Here is a 19,639-nt window from a genome sequence, read left to right as displayed (position 1 = left end):
CACCTTCCTATTTATCTTGCTGGTTTCCCCAGGCAATTTTGCACAGAGCTACCACCTTCATGTTGGGAAAGAGACAACTGGCTTTTACCTCAGCAACACTACTCTTCGATAACAGGGCAAAACAGCACTGAAATCTGCCAAAGCCTCTGGAGAGACTAGATTGATTAGGAGTGCTCCAAGTACTCCTTCCACGCCTCAGTAAGGCTGAATTCAGCACAAGCTACTGTTACTAGGGCCATTTTCATTTAAAAAGTTAAACCTAAACCCCTCCATTTTCAAACTAGCGTTCTCACATCTCACTGTCCAGTAATTAAAGGGAATATCACCTCTCCTTAAAAAAAGAAACCCAAAAGATAAGAGATTGTAACTGTCTCAACTACAGACCTAAAGATGATTCATGCAGAGTAACAGTTTTGCATCTTTGCACATTTAACAATGTCAGTCCAAAAAGAGTGAGAAAGTGTTGTTAAGGCAAAACAGCTCCACAGTTCCCAACCTGCCCCACAAGAACTGTCACCTTTTGAACACGAGTCTTCTCCTACAGTGAGAGACTTTTGGTCTCTGCTGCTTCACTGTCCCTGAACAGTTCTTTGTGCTTACTGTGTAAGATTCTGTAGTGAGGGAGACTCATCCAGTCCTACTTGAGGCACTTGTCAAAAGCTCATTTTGTGTTCAGAAGTCCTCACCAACTTCACTGGACAAGCTGCAAGTATGATTTGGGGTTAGAGACCTACATCACATTTCAGTAATATATCCAGTCATTTCACTGTCAGAGAAACAATTTCTATGGACAGGGGTACAACTCACACTACAAGAACATTTTGCTTTATTGCACTTCTAGTATCAGTTCCATAGCTTTGGAAGTACAGAAATGGGCAAAGAAATTAATCTTTAAGGGGCACACAGTACTTTCAGATCACACAGAACACTTGCTAGTGTCATCTGGCACATTTCTACAGTCCAAGGACAACAAACAGTCTCAAGCACAGAGATTTACAGTTTCTGTTCTACCCCCCAAAGTCACGTACCAAGATTCAAGGTACTTCTGTGCACTAGATAGCACAGTAAGATTGCCTGGAAGTAGTTTTCATCATCTGAGAGGGAAACACAAAGTGGCAATGGCTACTTTACTTTCCACCAAACAAATTAGTTTCATTGTGATCTTTTCAGATGTATAACCCATGAATTTTACACTGGTTGTAGAAATCCACAGAAATGCAGTTTAGCATCTCCCATCTGTACCAATTTAAACACTCTTCCTGAACGGCAACTATAATAGTTTTGAAATGTCCTTTGCCTTGGTTTCCTTCCTTCCTCCTCCTTACCTATATACTCTCTAATAGTTTTGATGACACAGGGATATTTCAATACTTTAACAACAAAATTGAACATGTAAATGTTTTCACTATGCAATTAGTTGAGGAAATACAAACACCTGACAGTAACTCTGTGACTTTGTATGATATAGTATCAGAACAGAGTTTTTCCTTTTAAAAATTATGAATAAGCTTCACAGACCACTCGTCCAGTTGTGAAAGAAAAATGGTTTCACAAAAAATTATAAGAAAACTTTAAATTTCTTCTCTTTTATAAGGTGCACTAGTAACATGAATTAAGAATATTGTGCGAGAATGCCAAAATAAAGGATATTTCTCTCAGTGGAATTAAGATTTTAATACTTTGCCTTTGATCTGAATTACACAGTATTCTTTAAATCCAAGAGCACAAAATTCCAGACTTCCGTAAATAACCTGGGGCTTGCTAGCACAAATCTGTCAAGTAACAAATCCCTCTTCATCTCTCCAAAGGCTGCATTTTTAAAGGTCATTAGATGGTCAGCTCCCATACTAGATTTACAGACCATGTAAATACAATAGACAAAAGACATATAAAATCTCAGCTCCCCTTTTCAAGTAGCAGTGCTCCTTAAGAGTGTAAATCAGAGAACCTGCATGCAGGTAAAATTTGCAGATAATAATAGCAAGATGAAGCAGTCCAATGCTGCATTTGCTGTGTTTGGAGAAGTCCTACTGATGTAAAGAGTGGCTTAGGAAGGGCCAGTGGGGCCACAACACTAAAATACTACTTTGAAGGAAAAAAAAAAACCAAACTCAAAAACTTTGATTCCTGCATGAGTCTAAGTCCCTTTTTTGTCTGAACACAGGCTGAAACACAAATGATCCTTCCAGATGGAGGTATTGGAAAAGTCTCAGTTCAAAACAAGCTCAACAACTTCAGGTCAATTACATGTTCAGTGTTAAAGTTCTGCACAAATGTACTAAATCAGAATATTTGCTCAAGTGAAATCATGAATTAAATCCAACTGGAGTATACTTAAAAATGTGCCCTTCAAACTGCAATGAACACACTGTAGTATGGAGTTTTGTAACAAACTTCCAGTTCTAGACAGCTTTGTCCTGAGGCAGAAATATTCCCCTCCAGGTGCTGCCGTTTGTGTGCTGGTACCTCAACTGCAAAACTCCATTCCGCAGTTTCCGTATCCAAGAAGTGGGCCAACAAAATGTCAATTAAATGAAAAATCAATCCAAACACCAAAAGTAAATAAATACAAACCTCTAAATCTAGCCATATATTTAGACTAACTGAGAGACTGGACTATTTCTGTAATACTGAAGTGCAACCATGGTTGTGTGGGTCATTTCCCTCCAGCCTGTCCTCAATGCTATGTGGGAGGTTTACACTAATCAGCTTTTTCCTGAAGTTTAAAACTGTAGCATCACATCAATAACTGTTACACAACATCAAGAAATAGGAACTGTGCTGATTTAAGAAAGCCAACCTGGTCCTATTTTCAAGCATCTGAATTAGTAGCTTTTTTTCCCCCATAAAGTTATTTAACATCATAAAGTTAAATATTTTAGTTAAGAACTAATAAATAGAGTGATGCATGATGTTCTAAAAAGCCAGAGATATTTTACAGTTAGCATAAAATCTTACCAGCAATTAATATCTTACAACAGTATGATTTTTCTCACAACTTTAATGTGTTTCTAACTTCATACACTGGATAGTGGACATTTTCCCAGAAGGGAGAAAAAGCACACTACTTTCCCAAGTTTGTTCCAAAGAAAATCAAATTATCTGAATTATCTTCTCTGAAACATAGACCATCCAGCTCAACAGCCAGTAAAGCCAAATTTCTATTCTCGTTTTCTGTTATTTTGCAGTGGTAAAGCTGCCTGGCACTCACAGCAGCATATGAAGGAACGCCCATGGCATTTAAGCCTTTTACATTCTTTGAAAATCTTTCAGCTAACAGAATTTTTCTCTAAAGAAAAGAGGGGGAAAAAACCCAAAAGAGATAGAGAAAATAACATCAAACACATATCCAGTCAAAGCACACATGTATTCACATATCAGACTTCAGGAAGAATCAAAACATAGCGTACCTCTTGTTAATCTCATAATTGCAAGAGGCTTTTATCCTTGGCTGTTAAATAATACAATCCAAACTGCCTCTCCAAGATTAAGCGTATAAAGTCACTGTGCAACTAAAATACTAAGTCACAGAAGGGTATGCTACACCACTTAGAGAAAGATTACTATTGTTTCCAAAACACTCAGATGTGTTTACTAGCAGAATATAAACACGCTCATTGGGAACATAATGACCGTAGCACTTTGCGTTTTTACTCCTGTAAATGCCTAATCTGATTACACTACTTGAGAAAAAGCAATCCATTTCTTTTTCCCATATTAAAGATAAATTTTTTCAGGTAGAAAAGGAGGAAAGGTTTTTTTGCAGAGGAAGAAAAGAGATAATCAGAGCAATGAACTGAACTATCTGAGGATAACAAACAGGTGCCTCACTGACAAGCTAGACTATATTTACACTCACTCTAAATCAGAATTCATACTGTGGCATCTAAGTAGCTGCACTGGGAAAGCCAAGATCATCTTCATTCTCTATGGAGAACAAGGCTTACTATTATAAAGATGCTTTCCACATTCAGAACCCAGTCTAACTGAGTAATATTTGTAGCATGGATAAAGGGATCAAAGTTCCCCACTAGTGTTCAATTATATTTTTGCTCCCGGGGGGGGGGGGGGGGGTGGAATTCCTTCACTCACTTTTCTGAAGTGAAGGAATATAGGGTAAAATCCCAAAGGGTAGTCACTGCTGCAGGCATAGCTAGAATTGAGAATTTCCTGGTTCCCATGACATACTGAAACACTGGATCTCAATCTCTTGCAGTAAAGATTGATGTAGAAGGTTATTATGCCACCCTGTACATTTCATGTCAAGGCACAGAACTACTGAACACAAACTTTAGCTACTAGACTAAAACTGCCATTAAAACAACAGACAAACATATCTGTTAACTTACAAAAATATATGCAATATATTGTTGTAAAGAACTCCAAACAAGATTAACAGAAAAGTCTCTCCACTTAGTACACTGACTAAACTTAGTTTTCTATACAAAGCAGATGATAATCTGTCTCTTTACAATAATGCTCAAGATGGCAGTTTGCAGTCATGTCTGTAGGCACTCCAGAATCAGGGGATATCATCCCCTACTACAGCCTGATCAGAGTGATACGTCACAGGTCTGAGCACAGACATGCACACAGACAATGCTGTCCAACACAGCCATTTTCCACCCTACACTTCGGATACAGGAGGTTCTCATCTCTTCCACAAGTTATTATTTGTGCTGCCTCTCACAGCTGAAAACCCTTTGGAGGACTGCACTGACACACACCCTAGCTGACCCCCTGTCAGAAAGCATCTGGCCAAGGTGCAATCTCTCTTCCTCAGAGCTGCACTGCAGAGCTTAATTCAGAGTCCAGTCTAGAGTCAGCAATGTGGTAGGACCAAAATATTTGAAATTAGTCACTGGATGGAAAGAAAGAACTTTAGTTGTGAAGTTTACTATTTTATTCATAAAAAGCATATAATACATGCATCACTGTTCCCATCCCATTTGCAATCTCATCCCAGAAGAATAGTAATGCTAGTGGCATTTGTGAAGCATTCAACCAGGCGGGGGCTGGAATAGGGGAAAAAACATCAAATTTTGAGTGTTCAACAAAACCAAAAGACTCTGCAAATAATTTCATGCATTCCACCATGAATCTGAACAATTTCAAAAGCCACTGAGCTTATAGAAACAGTACTTTTTAAGACCCTGAAATGCTTGTATGATATGGGCAACTGTCCTTTTCTCCATGTAACATCTCTCTTATATGTGCAAGTTGGTCTTATACCTACATCTATGGGTACAAACTGGTGAAACACTGAGTAAAAAGAATTTCACAAGTAGTTATTTAGCAAAGACTTGATTTTTTCTTTAAAGAAAAAGAGTCCAGAGTGCAAAATGGATATCTTGACTGTTTCAAAACCAGTTATAAATACTACTTTCAATTTAAGCGATTTGAGCTAGTTTTGCTACCTTCAAGACTACATGAAAAGTAGTATTATTTTGACTTTCAAAACCCCATAAGACATTAGAAAAATAAAACTCTGAGTTGGGTGGGATCTGACTCTGTGCTATACAGAAGATAACATCGAATCAAGTTGACTAATTTCCCATTACCAGTCTGCTGTCTTGTAGAGAAAGCAGCCCAGATCCAACCTTTAATTACCTAAGTAGTACTTACTAAACTTAGTTGCCCTAAATATCCACAGCTTAAAGCAGTTCTGGAGATGATCCCAGATAGTCTTTCCAAGTAAGAACACTCTCAACACATGCTATTGCTAAACAATCCCGTACAACCAGACAACTATAGTAAACACACATGGTATTGAAAAATACAATTGATTAATTGATTAACCTCAAATCTGAAGTACTTGGTCTGCACTTAAAAGTCAGCTAGCAGAGAGAAAGTCAGAGAAAAAGCCTCTCCTCACACCCCCATGAAATAAAAAAAACCCCAAATTTTCAAAGACCTTTGAGTCAGGCACAAGCACAGGTTTTGCTCACACATGAGAAAATACTCAACTCCTTCTTTCCTTTTTCAGCCTGCAAGCAACAAGAGGTCCTCATTTTATCCCTGGTAGCAGCAGAGCATTCATGTTTTATACAGTCCCTCTCACACAGCATTCCCAAAAGCATTCCCCAGTTGTAGAACCATCACCATAGCAGAGACCTGCAACTTCCCTAGTCACAATATTTCAACATCATTCTCTGTGGATAGCAGTAGGCCCAAAGATGAGTCAGCCAGGCATGTACTCACCCCTTTGTAGGAGCAAATGAGGAGATCTTTACTTTCCAAGGTTTCTTCTCCCTCTAAGTGAAGGACATGGAGAAATCATAAATGCTCTGTAGTGTAGCACTGAGCTACCAGTTATAACTAGCTGGGAAGTGGTAACCACTTTATTTATTGTGAAAAGTTGTATTTCTCATTTTAAAAAGCACAACAAAAGAGTCAAGTCATGAGCTGATCAGGAAGGAGAGCTGAGAGGTGATGATGGCAGCAGCAACACCTCCAGGCTCAATGAACTTAATATGGCTATAATTTATGATTACAGAGGGAAAGAAAACACAGCTTAGCTACTGACCTTCTCTGCAGACTTTGGGTAAGTCACTTTGCCTTTTTCAGTCTTCTTTTCCTTGTCCATTCCACTAGGTGCTCTTAGGGACTGCCACTGCATTTCACAACAAGGACAGACAACACTACAGCTCTATAGGGACCTTCCTCCCTCAACTAGCAAAACATGACTGAAACAGGACTAATTAATATGCTAGTTTTGACTTCTTCCCTGTCTAGCCAATCCTGGCTGGCCAGTCTCCTGAGAGCACCCTGATACTCATGGCTCATGAAGTGAGAGCCAAGAAAGGAGAGAATGATAATATTCCAGACAGTTTCTTTCACGCACGAATCTGGAAGGGTCTACACAAAAATAACAAAAAATGGCAAATGGATATTGGGAACATCTCAAAGCTTCAGTGCAGGTAAAGGAAGCAGACAAAGGACATCAGCAACAGGGAAGAGAAAGGCTTGTAAAAGGCTTCGGAAGGTAAGAAAAAGCCTTACAATTTTAGGCAACAGTAGTCAAAGATCCTGTGGAGGGATTTAAAAAAGTGTGACATAATCAGGCAAAGAATGCAAACTTTACAAAGGTATGAAAAGTAAAGGGAGAAAATTCTCACCAAAGAACTAAGCATCTCACCATCCAGCTCTAAATACATAGGGCAGAACCTCAGCTGTTGAAAACTATGTCGAAATTGTAATGACAATGGAGTTAAGGCAGTGTACACCAGCACAGATATGCCCTCAGATGCTCTAAAGAACAACTGCCTCTTTCCAAGAGTCTGGGTTTTACACTAGGAGCTCACAAAACTCAAAGCACAAGCTGATTCACAGTAAATAGGGGAAGGGGGTAATAAATCTGTTTTCCACATTTCGGTCAATTTAAGCTTCTAAACATAAATTTCATCCAGAAATTCTATTCCAGAAATTTAAATGTTTCCCACCATCTGTGAACATTTTACATCTTGCTATTCAAAGGTTCAAATACCTCTGCAATAGATCCAGTCATGTTACCCTCAATTGACCAAACTGAGTGCATCATATGCAGGGGAAAAATAATTCATCAGGTTTAGGCGATCTCAGAGCATTGTCCAACAAGCAAGTATGCATGGAAACTGAACAGGCAGAGTCTAAATTATCAACTTCTTGCTCACAAGAAGGCACATTTACCACTGTTGCTCACTATGGGTAGAGAATGTTGCTCTAAATACCATTATTGCAGCACCTGTCCTTAACATTATACTGTTAATTTAATGATGCAAAAAAGGAAACAACTGAATGAGCACACATATATGTAACCTGCCATCCCCCTGCAGTGTCTGCTCTGCTGTACCTCAACTTACCAGCAGAGCCCCAGCAGAAATGAATTTGGCTGTTTCTAAGGCTATTACAATTTCTACTATAATGTCTTCAGTGTTTGTCAACCTCAAAGAATAAAGAAAACCACCACTCTTTATTGCCTGAAGGTCTTGCCTCCCTGCAGAACAGGACTGATGCCAATTTAATTGTCATCAGGTTCACAGAGTATTTTCAGCCTGTTAGGTGGGTAATCACATCTATTCTGTAAAATGTCATTGGCATTAATGAATGCAGAACTAAAAACCTATAATAAAATTTCGTAACTTCTGAAAAAAAATCAATTATGAGGGTTCTTATCAGAAATATTAGCAGAACAAAGTTTAAAATTAATTTACTGTAATTGCACATTGTGCCTAAGTCTATTTTTAAATCAGTCATTTTGACCCTCTAAAAATCCATTGAGATTCAAAGAGAGAGAGTTGAGGCTCAGTAGGGTCTGGCTTTGACGAAGGTTTCCAAATCGCTTTATATCTACATCCAGTTTTATGTGCCAAACACAAGGCTAAAATGCAGCCCTTTGGCAACTTGAGCTCTTTTTACAGACTCCCCTTGCTTTTTGTTCTAGATTTCTTGCCCAACCAAAACCAAACCTCTCACTAAATTTTGATTTTTTATTTTCTCTTATCACTTTCTCTGCTTACTACTTCCCAGGGCCCACCTCTTTGCCTTGCTATTACCAAGATTCTCTCACTGTTCACTATTCAAATTCAATCTCCCTTCACTCATATGTCCCTTTCATCTATCCTCTAACTCCAGGATCCCTGACTGGGTAATCTTAGTCTTTATACAACACAATTCCAACCCCCAAACTTCTCTATCCCTCCTGCAGCTTCCTGTGAGAATTTTCTATCTCCGGGTGCTTTTCACAACCTGCAATCTCTGCAGCCCAATTCTCTGCTCGTCCAGTTCTGTCTGAATCCTCCACATTGGTGGTCCAAGTTATGGATTGTTAAGGCACTGAGAGCACAGAGATGAAGAAATAAATGCAGAGTTTTAACATCTGTCAAACAATCCAGTACCTCATAAAGACTGTCCTAGGCCAACCCCAAGAGTATGAATTAATGCTGATTTACAATCCTTTTCAACTCACTTTCTACAACAGTAAAATCAGGTGTGGTAACAACTGTAACAACTGCACACGATACAAGGCAAGACAGTAGCACTTTCTGTCTCAGTTGCAGTACATGGAGACATGTTACAAGCAATAAGGTAAAAAACAAGCAGTGAAATCAAAATTGCCATGGATAAGGATGGGTAAATTTAAACACAGCTTTTATACCAACAGCACCATTTTCTGAGTGTAAAATCGAGCAGATATCCACACAAAAAGGTTTATCTGCATGGTCATACCAGTGAAGAACACATCTAAATACCCATCCATTATCCCATACCAAATGTGAGTCAGTCAGCAATACCACAGAGATCTGCATGCCCAAGTCTCACTAACTTTGACTCTGAAATCCCCAGTTCAGGATTTCAAATATGTCCTGAGTGAAACATAATTCATTTGATTTCCATACCAAATCACAGGGCAACTCAGGTTGGATGGAACCTGAGGAGGTCATATTAGTCCAAACTTGTAATCAAATATCATTTTTGCAGGAGCCAAGATCATGACTGAGGTATCTGGATTCGATTCTTTGCTCTATCACATTTTATGACCTCAGGCCAGTAATTTACACAGCTACTGTCTGCCTGAGTTGTCTGCAGTTACAGAAAGACACGTTGCACTATTACTACATTAATATTTGAGAAATGCTTAGGTAATGTGGTTTGAAATATAGGCAATCAGACATCTAAGTACTAAGGCTGGAGTTTCTAATATGGGAAATTAATACAGTTTCTAACATGGGAAACTTCAGATCTTAGTCTTAGCACTCCAGAGCATTCAACCTGGGTGTTTTGTTCCAGTCAAAGAAAGTAAGGGTCTGTGTCCCCAGACATTAAATTTGGTTCTGAAGTGGCTACGTTTTAAAAATTCTCATTTTTGTTTCAGACCTGCTTTTTGGTTTCAGAGCAAAGACTTGGCTTGTAAAGTACTTATCCACAGTGTGCTTTAGCTGGACCCAAACCAACTATAAATAAACCTGAGTCATATGAAATAAAGATTATATCAAGTAATATTTTTATTAGATTTAAGAATATACAGCAATATAAAAAACCCTTTTAAATATGTTTCATTTGCTTTTATTTACTACATCTCTAAATGGCATTTTAGTCAGACACTAATTTACTGTGCGTTAAACTACTTCCTGCAAACTTGACACTTAGACCTGGGGATATAGATAAATTACCCTGGAGTTCATTTTCTGTTCTCAGCTCTCCAGGGGATGCTGCTGGCAGGTTAAGCCAAAGCACAGAGAGATGTTTGTCTCATTTCTTTCTACTATTTTGGATGCCAGTATTAATACACTGCTAGAAAATGAACAGCTCAGAGAAGGGTGGTTATTTTTCAAATTCTACCTTCAATCAAAGCACATTTCCTACACTAGTTCACAAAAAAATAAACAAAACATTTTTCCCAACTAACTTCAACTATATCTACCTGCAAATCCATTTAATACCCACATTCGTAAGCCAGGTGTCAGAGTGTCAGAACTTCAACCTAAATCTAGGTGTGAGTTCTGATGAGGAGACCTTGAGAGTCACATGAGAAAAACTTGGCATTAAATGTTTGTCACTCACTCTCATCTAGTCCACTAAAATCAGTTTTGAATTGTCACACATCTATTTTCCTCAGAAACAGAAACCATTGAAATCACAATCAATAAAGTTTACCGCTCAACAGGGACAAGAGTGAGTCTGCAGACACCGGTGAGGGGGATAACCCAAAGCGAACCCAAAACAAATAAAACCCCACCAGCACATGACAAGTGGCTACAGAAATAAGCTACATGTTAGCTGGTTGGCAAGTCTTTCAACTACATAAATATATACATCTGTGCATGCGTACATAGACATTCACAGGACACTGTATCTATGTGTTATGTGAATACCATATGCATAAAGCAACTAAGAAATTTTTTCTTAAACCTTTCCTCATTTTCATTTCCTTTTAGATCAACACAAGAAAAGGATGCTTAAGGCAGGTAATTTTCCTGGTCTTTGAGGGCATAAGACACTGAAGTAACAAAACATTTTAAATCAACATATATGCACTATCAGTAATTCTATCATACTGCAACAGTTGCACATTTTCTATGCATCAAGGCAGACAGCAAGTCTGACTAATAGGCGAGTGGGGAATATTTGCAAATAACATAATACAACACAGTAATTGCCTGTATTACCTCAATGAGAGCATAGTCTTTCTATGCTAGGTATTGTATGAATGCATAGTAAGAGAACTTGCAGGTCGTGCTGAGCCTACTAATTTAGGCTGTTCATGAAACAAAGGTTTACAGTGAAATTATTAATACCACCTCCTTAAAAGCAGAGGTCTAAGGCATTTATCCCTGCTACAAAATGGAAGGTTGATCTAGGGAAGATCATGAGCACATTGTTTAAAAGAAATACATATTATCACATTGTTTAAAGAGAATTTACATCAGCACAAAATTACATATTCCACCAGAATTTATTACACTAAGTTTCTGATCTTATATATTAAGGTGTCTACAAGCATTAAGAAAGAAAAAGGATACATCAATCCAGCACGTTCAGAATTATGTATTTAAATAAGCACTGTGTTTGTTAAAACTGATGGAAATCGATGGCTCCTACAGTGTCTTTACTACAAGTGTACAAGAAATAACTTTTTCTATCCCTTCGGAAAATTACTTTTTGAGACATCATCGATTTTTGTAGAAAAACTAAGAGGCTCTTGTCCTCTCTGTAGTACACTAACAAAACTGTCTGAGACTTCTATAGTTTCTCTACAATGCATCACATCTTACATGAGTCCCCAAGGTTATAACTAACAGTGTAAAATATACACAGACTTAATGACTTTTGATCCTGACTCATACACATGCTAATGAGAAACACATTTTATTTCACTGTAGAGGACTGATTCTTTCTCTGTTGCTGCACGAACAGAAAACATTGCTACAATGTGCTCTTTAATTCCAAACTAAAAAGCCAGCATGGCTCAGGGAGAACTGTTAACGCTGTCTTTCCCCCAATCCATAATTCATCTTCACCCACTGATAACAATGGGAGGAGCGTGCCTGAACAAAATTGCCAGCTATTTAAAATCAGTGTAGCTCATGAACTGTCCATGGTTGACAAACTGCTGGACAGAAAACACCACTGCCTCTTTCAGTTTCAAGGCCACTTACTGACTAGTGTCAGAAGATAATGGAAATACATTCCCAGATATTTCTAATTCACAGCAAGAAATTTAAGTATTTTTCTGTACCATATTACAGGGATTAATTGAAAATGTTCACAACAGCAAAGAATCTGGATCAGTTGAGTAACAGCCTAACATGACCCAGTGGAGTCACATGGTGAGAAATACCATGCCACCCAGTCACCCCACCTTGCAAGTGCTCTGGAAACGTTACTTGGAGTTCTGGAGGACACAGAGTCATGGCAACGTTTTGAAACATGAGGCAAGTCATTGGAGCAGAGAGGCTACAAATCAGACTTGCTGGGCAGATGGCACTGCAAGCTAGTGAGCTGACGGCAGATGGGAGCGAGAGCTTCGATAAGGCCAAAAAGTCGGTTGCAAACTAACAAGATATGTTAAGATGCTAGAGACAACTACTCCTCCTTTCTGATTGCTCTGCTTTGAGGTCAGATCAACTCCTCCTCCCACAGAAATCTACCCAGAGCCATGAAGAAAAGGTAGTTTGGTTTCCATCTAAGAGGAATACCCATGGCAGCCATCCAGCCACAGCAGTCACCCAACACCAAATAAGCATAAGATTCATAATTCAGAAATTCCAGGCTCTCATAAAATTCTACCATCCAGAGCCTTTCACATGTAATCTATAAATCCTTCAGCCTCCAGGACAATATGAAGACCTCTATCTTATCATGGCAGAGGAGCTTTCAGCAAAGGGCAAGTTTAAAGCTAGGAAGGACTTTTAATGGAAAAATGCTACACAACACACTAACCATGGTGAGGATTTGGTCTCGGTCCAGACTAGAACCAAGGTTGGCTTGGTGCTCACAAATGCTCCTACTCCTTCCTGCAGCTGACCTACAGTTCCTTTGCTGCTGTTATGAGATAGAAACTAGCTATAATTCCTTATGATTGCAGAATAGTTACTATCAGAAAACATGTGTAGTACCTCTTAAGATAGTCAGAAACATCAGTCTTCTGATAATAAAAGCAACCTTTCTCCTCTAGGGATATATATACACATACATATATATTTTCTTTCCTTTGTCAGAGCCTCAGGGTTCTTTTTTAAAGTTGCATTGCCAAGACTTCAAAGTTTTTTCTGTTCTGAAACAATGGCCCCAGAAAAAAATGTTTCCAGAAAAACACAATACAAAATTATCTACTTCAGTAAATGAAACTATCTCAGACAGTGTAGGTTAAGTGAGCTTCTAGCAGATAGCAGCTTCCACAAGCTTATGGAGTTTTTATCCCAAGATATATTACAAAGGGTGAGCCTTTGTTATGACTGTCATGAACTGTAGTGATCTCATGGTCTTATAAACTTCTATAGCTGCAATTTGAAATTTCTAACAATTGGGGATTTTTTTTTTTTTACTTACATGTAAGTAAGAAAGTGGTAAATAAATTAACTCTGTTGAAAGCTTTTGAGAAAAAGGAAGTAAAACTGCAGACTTGTGTGGGAAGCTAATAAAAAGAGAGCACAGCAATAGCACTGCAAGGACACAAAGGATTAACAGACTCTCAGCAAGAACTTGCATTTTCCAGGGTACTATGAAGTTCTTATACCCTAAACACACATAGGAAAACATTCACATAACATAAGAAAACTGCTGTATACCATACAAACTCCCAAGCATTTGTAGGGTCCCTTGTGCTTAAAGCAGACACAAGAGATGGCATAGGTAAGAATAAATACATGTCATAAAGGAGCCTATAGAGAACGGTGTATTCATATACTATGAACTCAAAATCCACACTCTCTCACCAATTTTCTATGCAATCTTCATCAAGTCTCTTGACCTTTCCTGGGACTTCTCTCTCTGTAATCATGTGATTACAAGCTACATTCCCATAGAGATGAGCTATGCTACTGGCTCCTTTTTTGATAGGTTTTACATCATTGTACCTTATTGTCATTACAAGCCAAATCTCATTCCCAGGCTACGAGACAAGAATGAAAAAATAATTAAAAAAAACCCAAAACAAACCAGAACAACAAAAAAAACCCCAAACAAACCAACATCAACCAATCCACCAAAAAAAAAAAAATCAAAACAAAACAAACAACCCAGCCCAAATCTACAGAACTTGTTACAGAGCAATAACGATAATAGGTTCTTATGGACCCATTCCTGTTCAACAAACATCAACTTCAGCTATTTTCAGATGCTTACTTTATTTGCATCTGTCTTACATCTAGCCACTCATGCAGCATCTCAATTCCTCCTTCAGCTGCAGAAGATACACAGTGATAAGCTGTACATAACTGCAGAATAACAGGAAGTGATTAAAAATGCTACAGTTGCAATCCTGTCAGATTTGATCTGTAAATCTGTGTTCCAACAGAAGAAACACTTTTTAAAAGAAAGTCTAATATCATCACTGTGACTAGAAATCATTACTTTAATGCAAGTCTTGTGATATTTTTCTTAGAACTTCAGCATCCTGAGGCAGATTTGGGCCTCCCTTGTGTCCAGCTCTTGTGGTTACAGAGAAAAGTGCACCTGAGTGACCTGAGTCTCAGAAAGCAAATCAAAATGACTCAACTGTATTTATCTATTCCAATTGCTCTTACACTAATCTTGCAATTTTAGAGGAATGGAAGGAGCTGAACTATTTGTTCTAAACATGTGAAGAAGTCATCACTGCTCCCGAAATTCCAATTTACATACAATCGTATGTTTTCCCTTGGCAGTGCTATCATCGTAAAAAAGTTCTCATTCGTGCTAAATGGAAATCCCTATCAGAACTTTCATAGGCATCTTTCTGATGTAACTTCTACAATTTTGTGGCTCCTGTTGCCTTGGCTCCAGGTGTGCTCAGACATGAATACATATATCACATCACATATATGGAAGAAAACAGAAGAGGAGTAGGAAAGAATACTAAGTGAGGGGCAGGAGTACTGCTCCGAACTCTCCTAGTGCCTGGGGCTGACAGTATACTAGAACTCATGCTGTCGCTGTTTGCAAGAAGGCACAGACTCAATTGCCATCAAAGAGTTGATCAAAGAGTCATATTAAAAAAAAAAAATCTCAACTTCAAATTAACTTGGCTAGCGCCGTTGGCAAAATGTCTCATCTCCCACACACCGTAAACCACAGAGAGGCAAGGAGAGAGAGAAAGGAAATACACATTGGGAAGACAGATGGGAACATGAAAGCATTGTGGACTAACACTGATACTAAAATGCGTCATCTATTCCTGCCCTCAATCAATTCTTATTGCCTGGCCAAGATAGATATCCTGAAGTAAAATGGATTCCAGGGTTTCCATATCACTTACCTCATCTTCCCCGTTCACGCAATTTAAATTCCTACACTGAATACATAGTTTATCATTAAACTAGCTAAGCATGGTTAACTGTATAATGGTAATGAACACAAATTAGTGTGCTCAGATGTCTCTCAAACACATAGTTTCAAGAAGAGCACACCCCTCATTACTAGTGCAATACATTCAGCATCAGCTAGACAGAAATTAATAAGCACCAAAAGAAACAAAATTAAAGAAATCAAATTGTCAGCACTAGTCTCATAAAGACCCCCAAAACAATACATAGCACTATAAACCTTATTTCTTCACAGAACAGCTCTGGGGTTTTCTTAAGTTTAACACTTTCATGTTTACGCATCACTGCAGCTTGGTCATGATGGCACTACCCAATCTCAAAACATCACAAAGTTTTCCCATTTTACCTGGCTCTGTACAGTTCTTCTCTTCATGTGTCCCATTAGGTGATGCCATCAACCTTCTATTCCTCCACAGTTCTGATATGGTACCTCTTTCTGCAACAGTTGGTTCTCGTCCTGTATTAAACAGAAAGAGGTTATGCCCATTAAAGCTGATTTTTCGTACGTCATCCTAACTGGACTGTGTGCACCCACTGGTGAGGAGCATGGGCAGACCATCAGAATGTAAGCGCAGCAAAATCGAGGTGTGACTGGAGCACGTGCCAACAGACGTATGCTGGGTGCTCCCACCTACCAAGGGTGTAACCAGCTATGAAGGTGCAGTATCTGAGCTGTTAACATGCTCTGGCCATCGGAATGGCTGTGACCCGCAACAGGACAATACGCTGCAGCAAGCAAATGCTGAAGCCTGTACCTGTGAAAGCCAACTCTTAGCAGTTCCTATAGATGAAACAGCAATGCTGACATAAGCAACAACCACACTTCCATTTTGCCATCTGCATTTGCATATACTGCATCACTGCTTTCACAAAAAAAATAAAAATGCGTATGGGCATGTTCCAGTTACATTTTAGTTTATTCTGAGTCTAGATGCTGAACTTTTCAGTGTTGGGTATATTCGATAACATCAAACCGTTCATAACTTGTCAAAGAAAATGGAAAGTAACTGCATAGTGAACTCTCGTAAGTCTTAAGAAAAACAAACTTCTTTAGAAGTCAATGGAGCTTTTGCCTCAACTCATATTCCAGAAGCATTCTCAATGAAACCTGCTAAATAGAGTACAGGAGTACTTGTGATAATGTAAGGTATGCAATTAAAATAATCAAATAAAGAACAGAACCTCTTAATTAAATCACTTCCACCTCAATCTTATCCTTTTCAAATGAACATATTATAATAACAACAAAAATTCTTCCATGGCTGATCTTAAAGTTTACATTGTCATCATATAATGGTTGTGTTTTGTTACAGTAACTCTTGCAAAGAAAAAAAAATCTAGCCTGGAACTTAGATTTTCTAGAGTATTTGCTAAAATATTCTGAGCCACAATTATAAGAAACATAGAGAACAGATGGTCAGTGTTTATGGATAATATGTATTGTAAATTAGCCAGCTGAAAAAAAACCAACTACCTGATGCAGCATACCATAAAAAAATTAGGTTATGAGGGATTTAGTTGATAACCCAGGAGATTAAAAACTTTCATTAGTCATGACATTTTTCATGTAAACCTAAAAAAGTTCTAGAAAAACAGTAAGTTCAAGAAAAAAACCCCTCAAACTATGCAAACATATTCATACCCGAAGTACTTGTTTTCACAAACCAGTAAGTTTATGAAAATAAATAGCTGGTGCAAGAGAAAAAATCCCATAGGCATGACAAACAGTTCTAAATAAAGAAACCAACAGCATACTCTAAATCCACAATTTAAAATACAAGTTGAAAGTTTTAAGATGAGCAATATGCTAAATGGTCTAAGATGCTGAACTCTTTTATGGATGGCTTATTGCCATCCTAGATACAGCTCAAACAAATCAGGTAATAATTCGAGCACAAGGGCATTACAAAGTATAGCAAGTTCCAGCAGATTTTTCTTCCCTAAAGCATACACTTGAACTTCAGCTCTAATTTAAGCATATGGCCCATCCTAATTGTGCTGAAATCTGATTTTCTTTTATTAAATGTAGACGTAAGATCTAGGCTTAGTTGATTTTGTTCTTAAATCCTCAAGGACTGCTGGCAGCCCTATCTAGGGACCCAAGTGCTGCCCCAGCAACCTTAGTCTTTGTATTTGAGTGATCTGAAGCATATTGCATGAAGAGGGCCTGAAGCTGCACACTTTACAGCCCAGCCATGTGGTTAATTATAAATGCATCAGTTTACCAACAAAGCAGTTGCACAAAGGATGCAAAAGACTCGCTATATAATACTCTCTCTACAAAACATAAGATTAGCACTGTTCCTTGCCTAAAATGCAGAATTTCTGTCAAATTCATACTGTAATGGGGGGGCAAGATGTTAGGTGTGCGTGTGAGATTGAGAAAAGCAGCAGTTGTAGCTGATGGAGGTTTACAACCTAAGGACAAAATGAAAGGTGGCCCGAAGTTGCAACGGGGACCACAAGCGGCCGGAGAGAACTCAACTCTGATGCAGCGGCAGGGAGAAACTCTCTCAGGGCCATTCCAAGCACGCAGTTGCCCCGTGATGCCCCTTCGGTCCATGGCCCGAGAGACCCGGCGGACTCGGGGCCGGGGAGCCCTGAACCCCCAGGCGCAAGCGGCGCAGCCACCTCTCTCCCCGGGGCATCCACATCCACCCCACGCCTCCGCCCGGCGCAGGGGTTTCTCCCGCGGAACCCGCGCTGCTCCCCCGCCCGCCGGGGTATTTCCACTGGGAGACTCAAAACGGGAAGAGCCGCCGCCGCTTGACCCCGCCAAACCCCGGCTGCTCCTGGGGCGGCGGCAGCTCCCGGGCCGCCCCAGCCGCCCGCCCGGCCCTGCCGGGGTCCGCCGGTCCCGCCGCCACCGCCACTCACCCGCTCTGGAGAGCAGGCTGGACATGCACCAGGCGAAGAAGAGGATGGCGCAGATGAAGCCCAGCTGCTGCAGCAGCATCTCCCGCCTCTTGCGAACTTTCCTCAGCATAAGCAGCATGGTCTTCGGGGTAGCGAGCGGCGTCTCCTCCGGCTCCATCGGAGCGAGCGCGGGCGCCGAGGGGGCGGCCAGCGGGGTCGGTGGGAAAAGCGGGGCTCACTCCCGCCAGCTTCCCGCGGGCGGCTCCATAGCGGGCGGGCTGCAGCGCGGAGAGAAGGCGATGCCCAGGGCCTCAGGTCGACAGCGGCGCGGCTGAGAGGCAGGTGGCGGCGGGCGGGGGCGCGGGGAAGCGGCGGCAGCCCTGGAGCGGAGCGGGGGGAGGCGTCGCGCTCAGGGGCCGGGCTGAGCCCAGCGCCCCACACGCACCATGGCCGGCGGCGGAGGAAGCGGCGCGGCGGCGCGCCAAGCTCCGCGGGCAGCGCCCGCCCCACAGCGCGCCGCGGGCTGCGAGTCAGCACCGAGGGACGACGGACACATCCATGCTGCTCCCTGCCCGCCCGCTCGGCCAAGTTTGAAGTTTATCCCTGTCCTCCCTCCCTCCCCTGCCGCCAGCCGTGGGCGGCAGGTGGGCGTCACAGCCGCCCGCGGGCTCTCAGCGCGGCGCCGAGTGGCCACTCAGCCCCGGCGGGCGGCCCGGCCCCTTCTCCCCGCCCCTCTCCCGCAACTTTCTGGGTGCTCCTCCGGCACCCATGGCAACGCCCGTGTGCCTTCCCCCACCGCGGAGCGGGGGGGAAGAAATAACTGGCGAAATTAATCCTTTCCCCTGCACGGTGCAGGAATGACCCACTCCCGGTGCCGCGCTTGGCGGGGCCATCGGTGCGCGGAGGGGAGCGGGCAGCGGCAGGTGCCGCGGAGCCGGCGTGCGGACCGGGATCCAGGACAGGGCTGGGGTCGCCTGGGATGGGAGAGCGGCCGCTGGAGCGGGTCGGAGGGCAGTGGGCTGGAGGGAGAGTGCCGGGGTGCCGTGGTGAGGGGGGCGTCGAGCACTGATGGCTCGGGATTCTTCCAGCTGTCTCCAGGAGATGCGTTTCAAGATGGATTTCCATGGGGAGAATGATGCTTCTGCAAGCAGTTTGCACTACAACGAACATGTGGTGTTCAGGACGACAAATTAATGACCCATTTTGTGCAACGGTGGTTAGTTCCAGACTGTGCCACAGTGGATTTTGCTTCTTTTTTTAACTAAAATTTGATGTTTACA

The 19,639-nt window shown here is 41.0% G+C and overlaps 1 protein-coding gene across 1 annotated transcript in view; it reads right to left on the bottom strand.

Annotated features, from left to right (window-relative positions):
- SLC24A4 (solute carrier family 24 member 4) overlaps positions 1 to 19,044 on the bottom strand; it is a 98,791-nt gene extending 79,747 nt beyond the window's left edge. Inside the window, exons 1-2 of the mRNA XM_064659013.1 lie at positions 18,381 to 19,044; positions 15,850 to 15,960 (exon numbers count right to left, since the gene is read on the bottom strand). Coding sequence (XP_064515083.1) covers positions 15,850 to 15,960; positions 18,381 to 18,537 — 268 coding nt within the window. The 5' untranslated portion in view covers positions 18,538 to 19,044. The remainder of the gene's footprint in view (positions 1 to 15,849; positions 15,961 to 18,380) is intronic.
- Between the last annotated feature and the right edge of the window lie 595 nt (positions 19,045 to 19,639).

This window comes from Pseudopipra pipra, chromosome 6, assembly GCF_036250125.1.
Source record: "Pseudopipra pipra isolate bDixPip1 chromosome 6, bDixPip1.hap1, whole genome shotgun sequence".
NCBI lineage: Eukaryota > Metazoa > Chordata > Aves > Passeriformes > Pipridae > Pseudopipra > Pseudopipra pipra.
The sequence above is the reverse complement of the archived record's forward strand: the minus strand, read 5'-3'. Positions and strand labels throughout refer to the sequence as shown.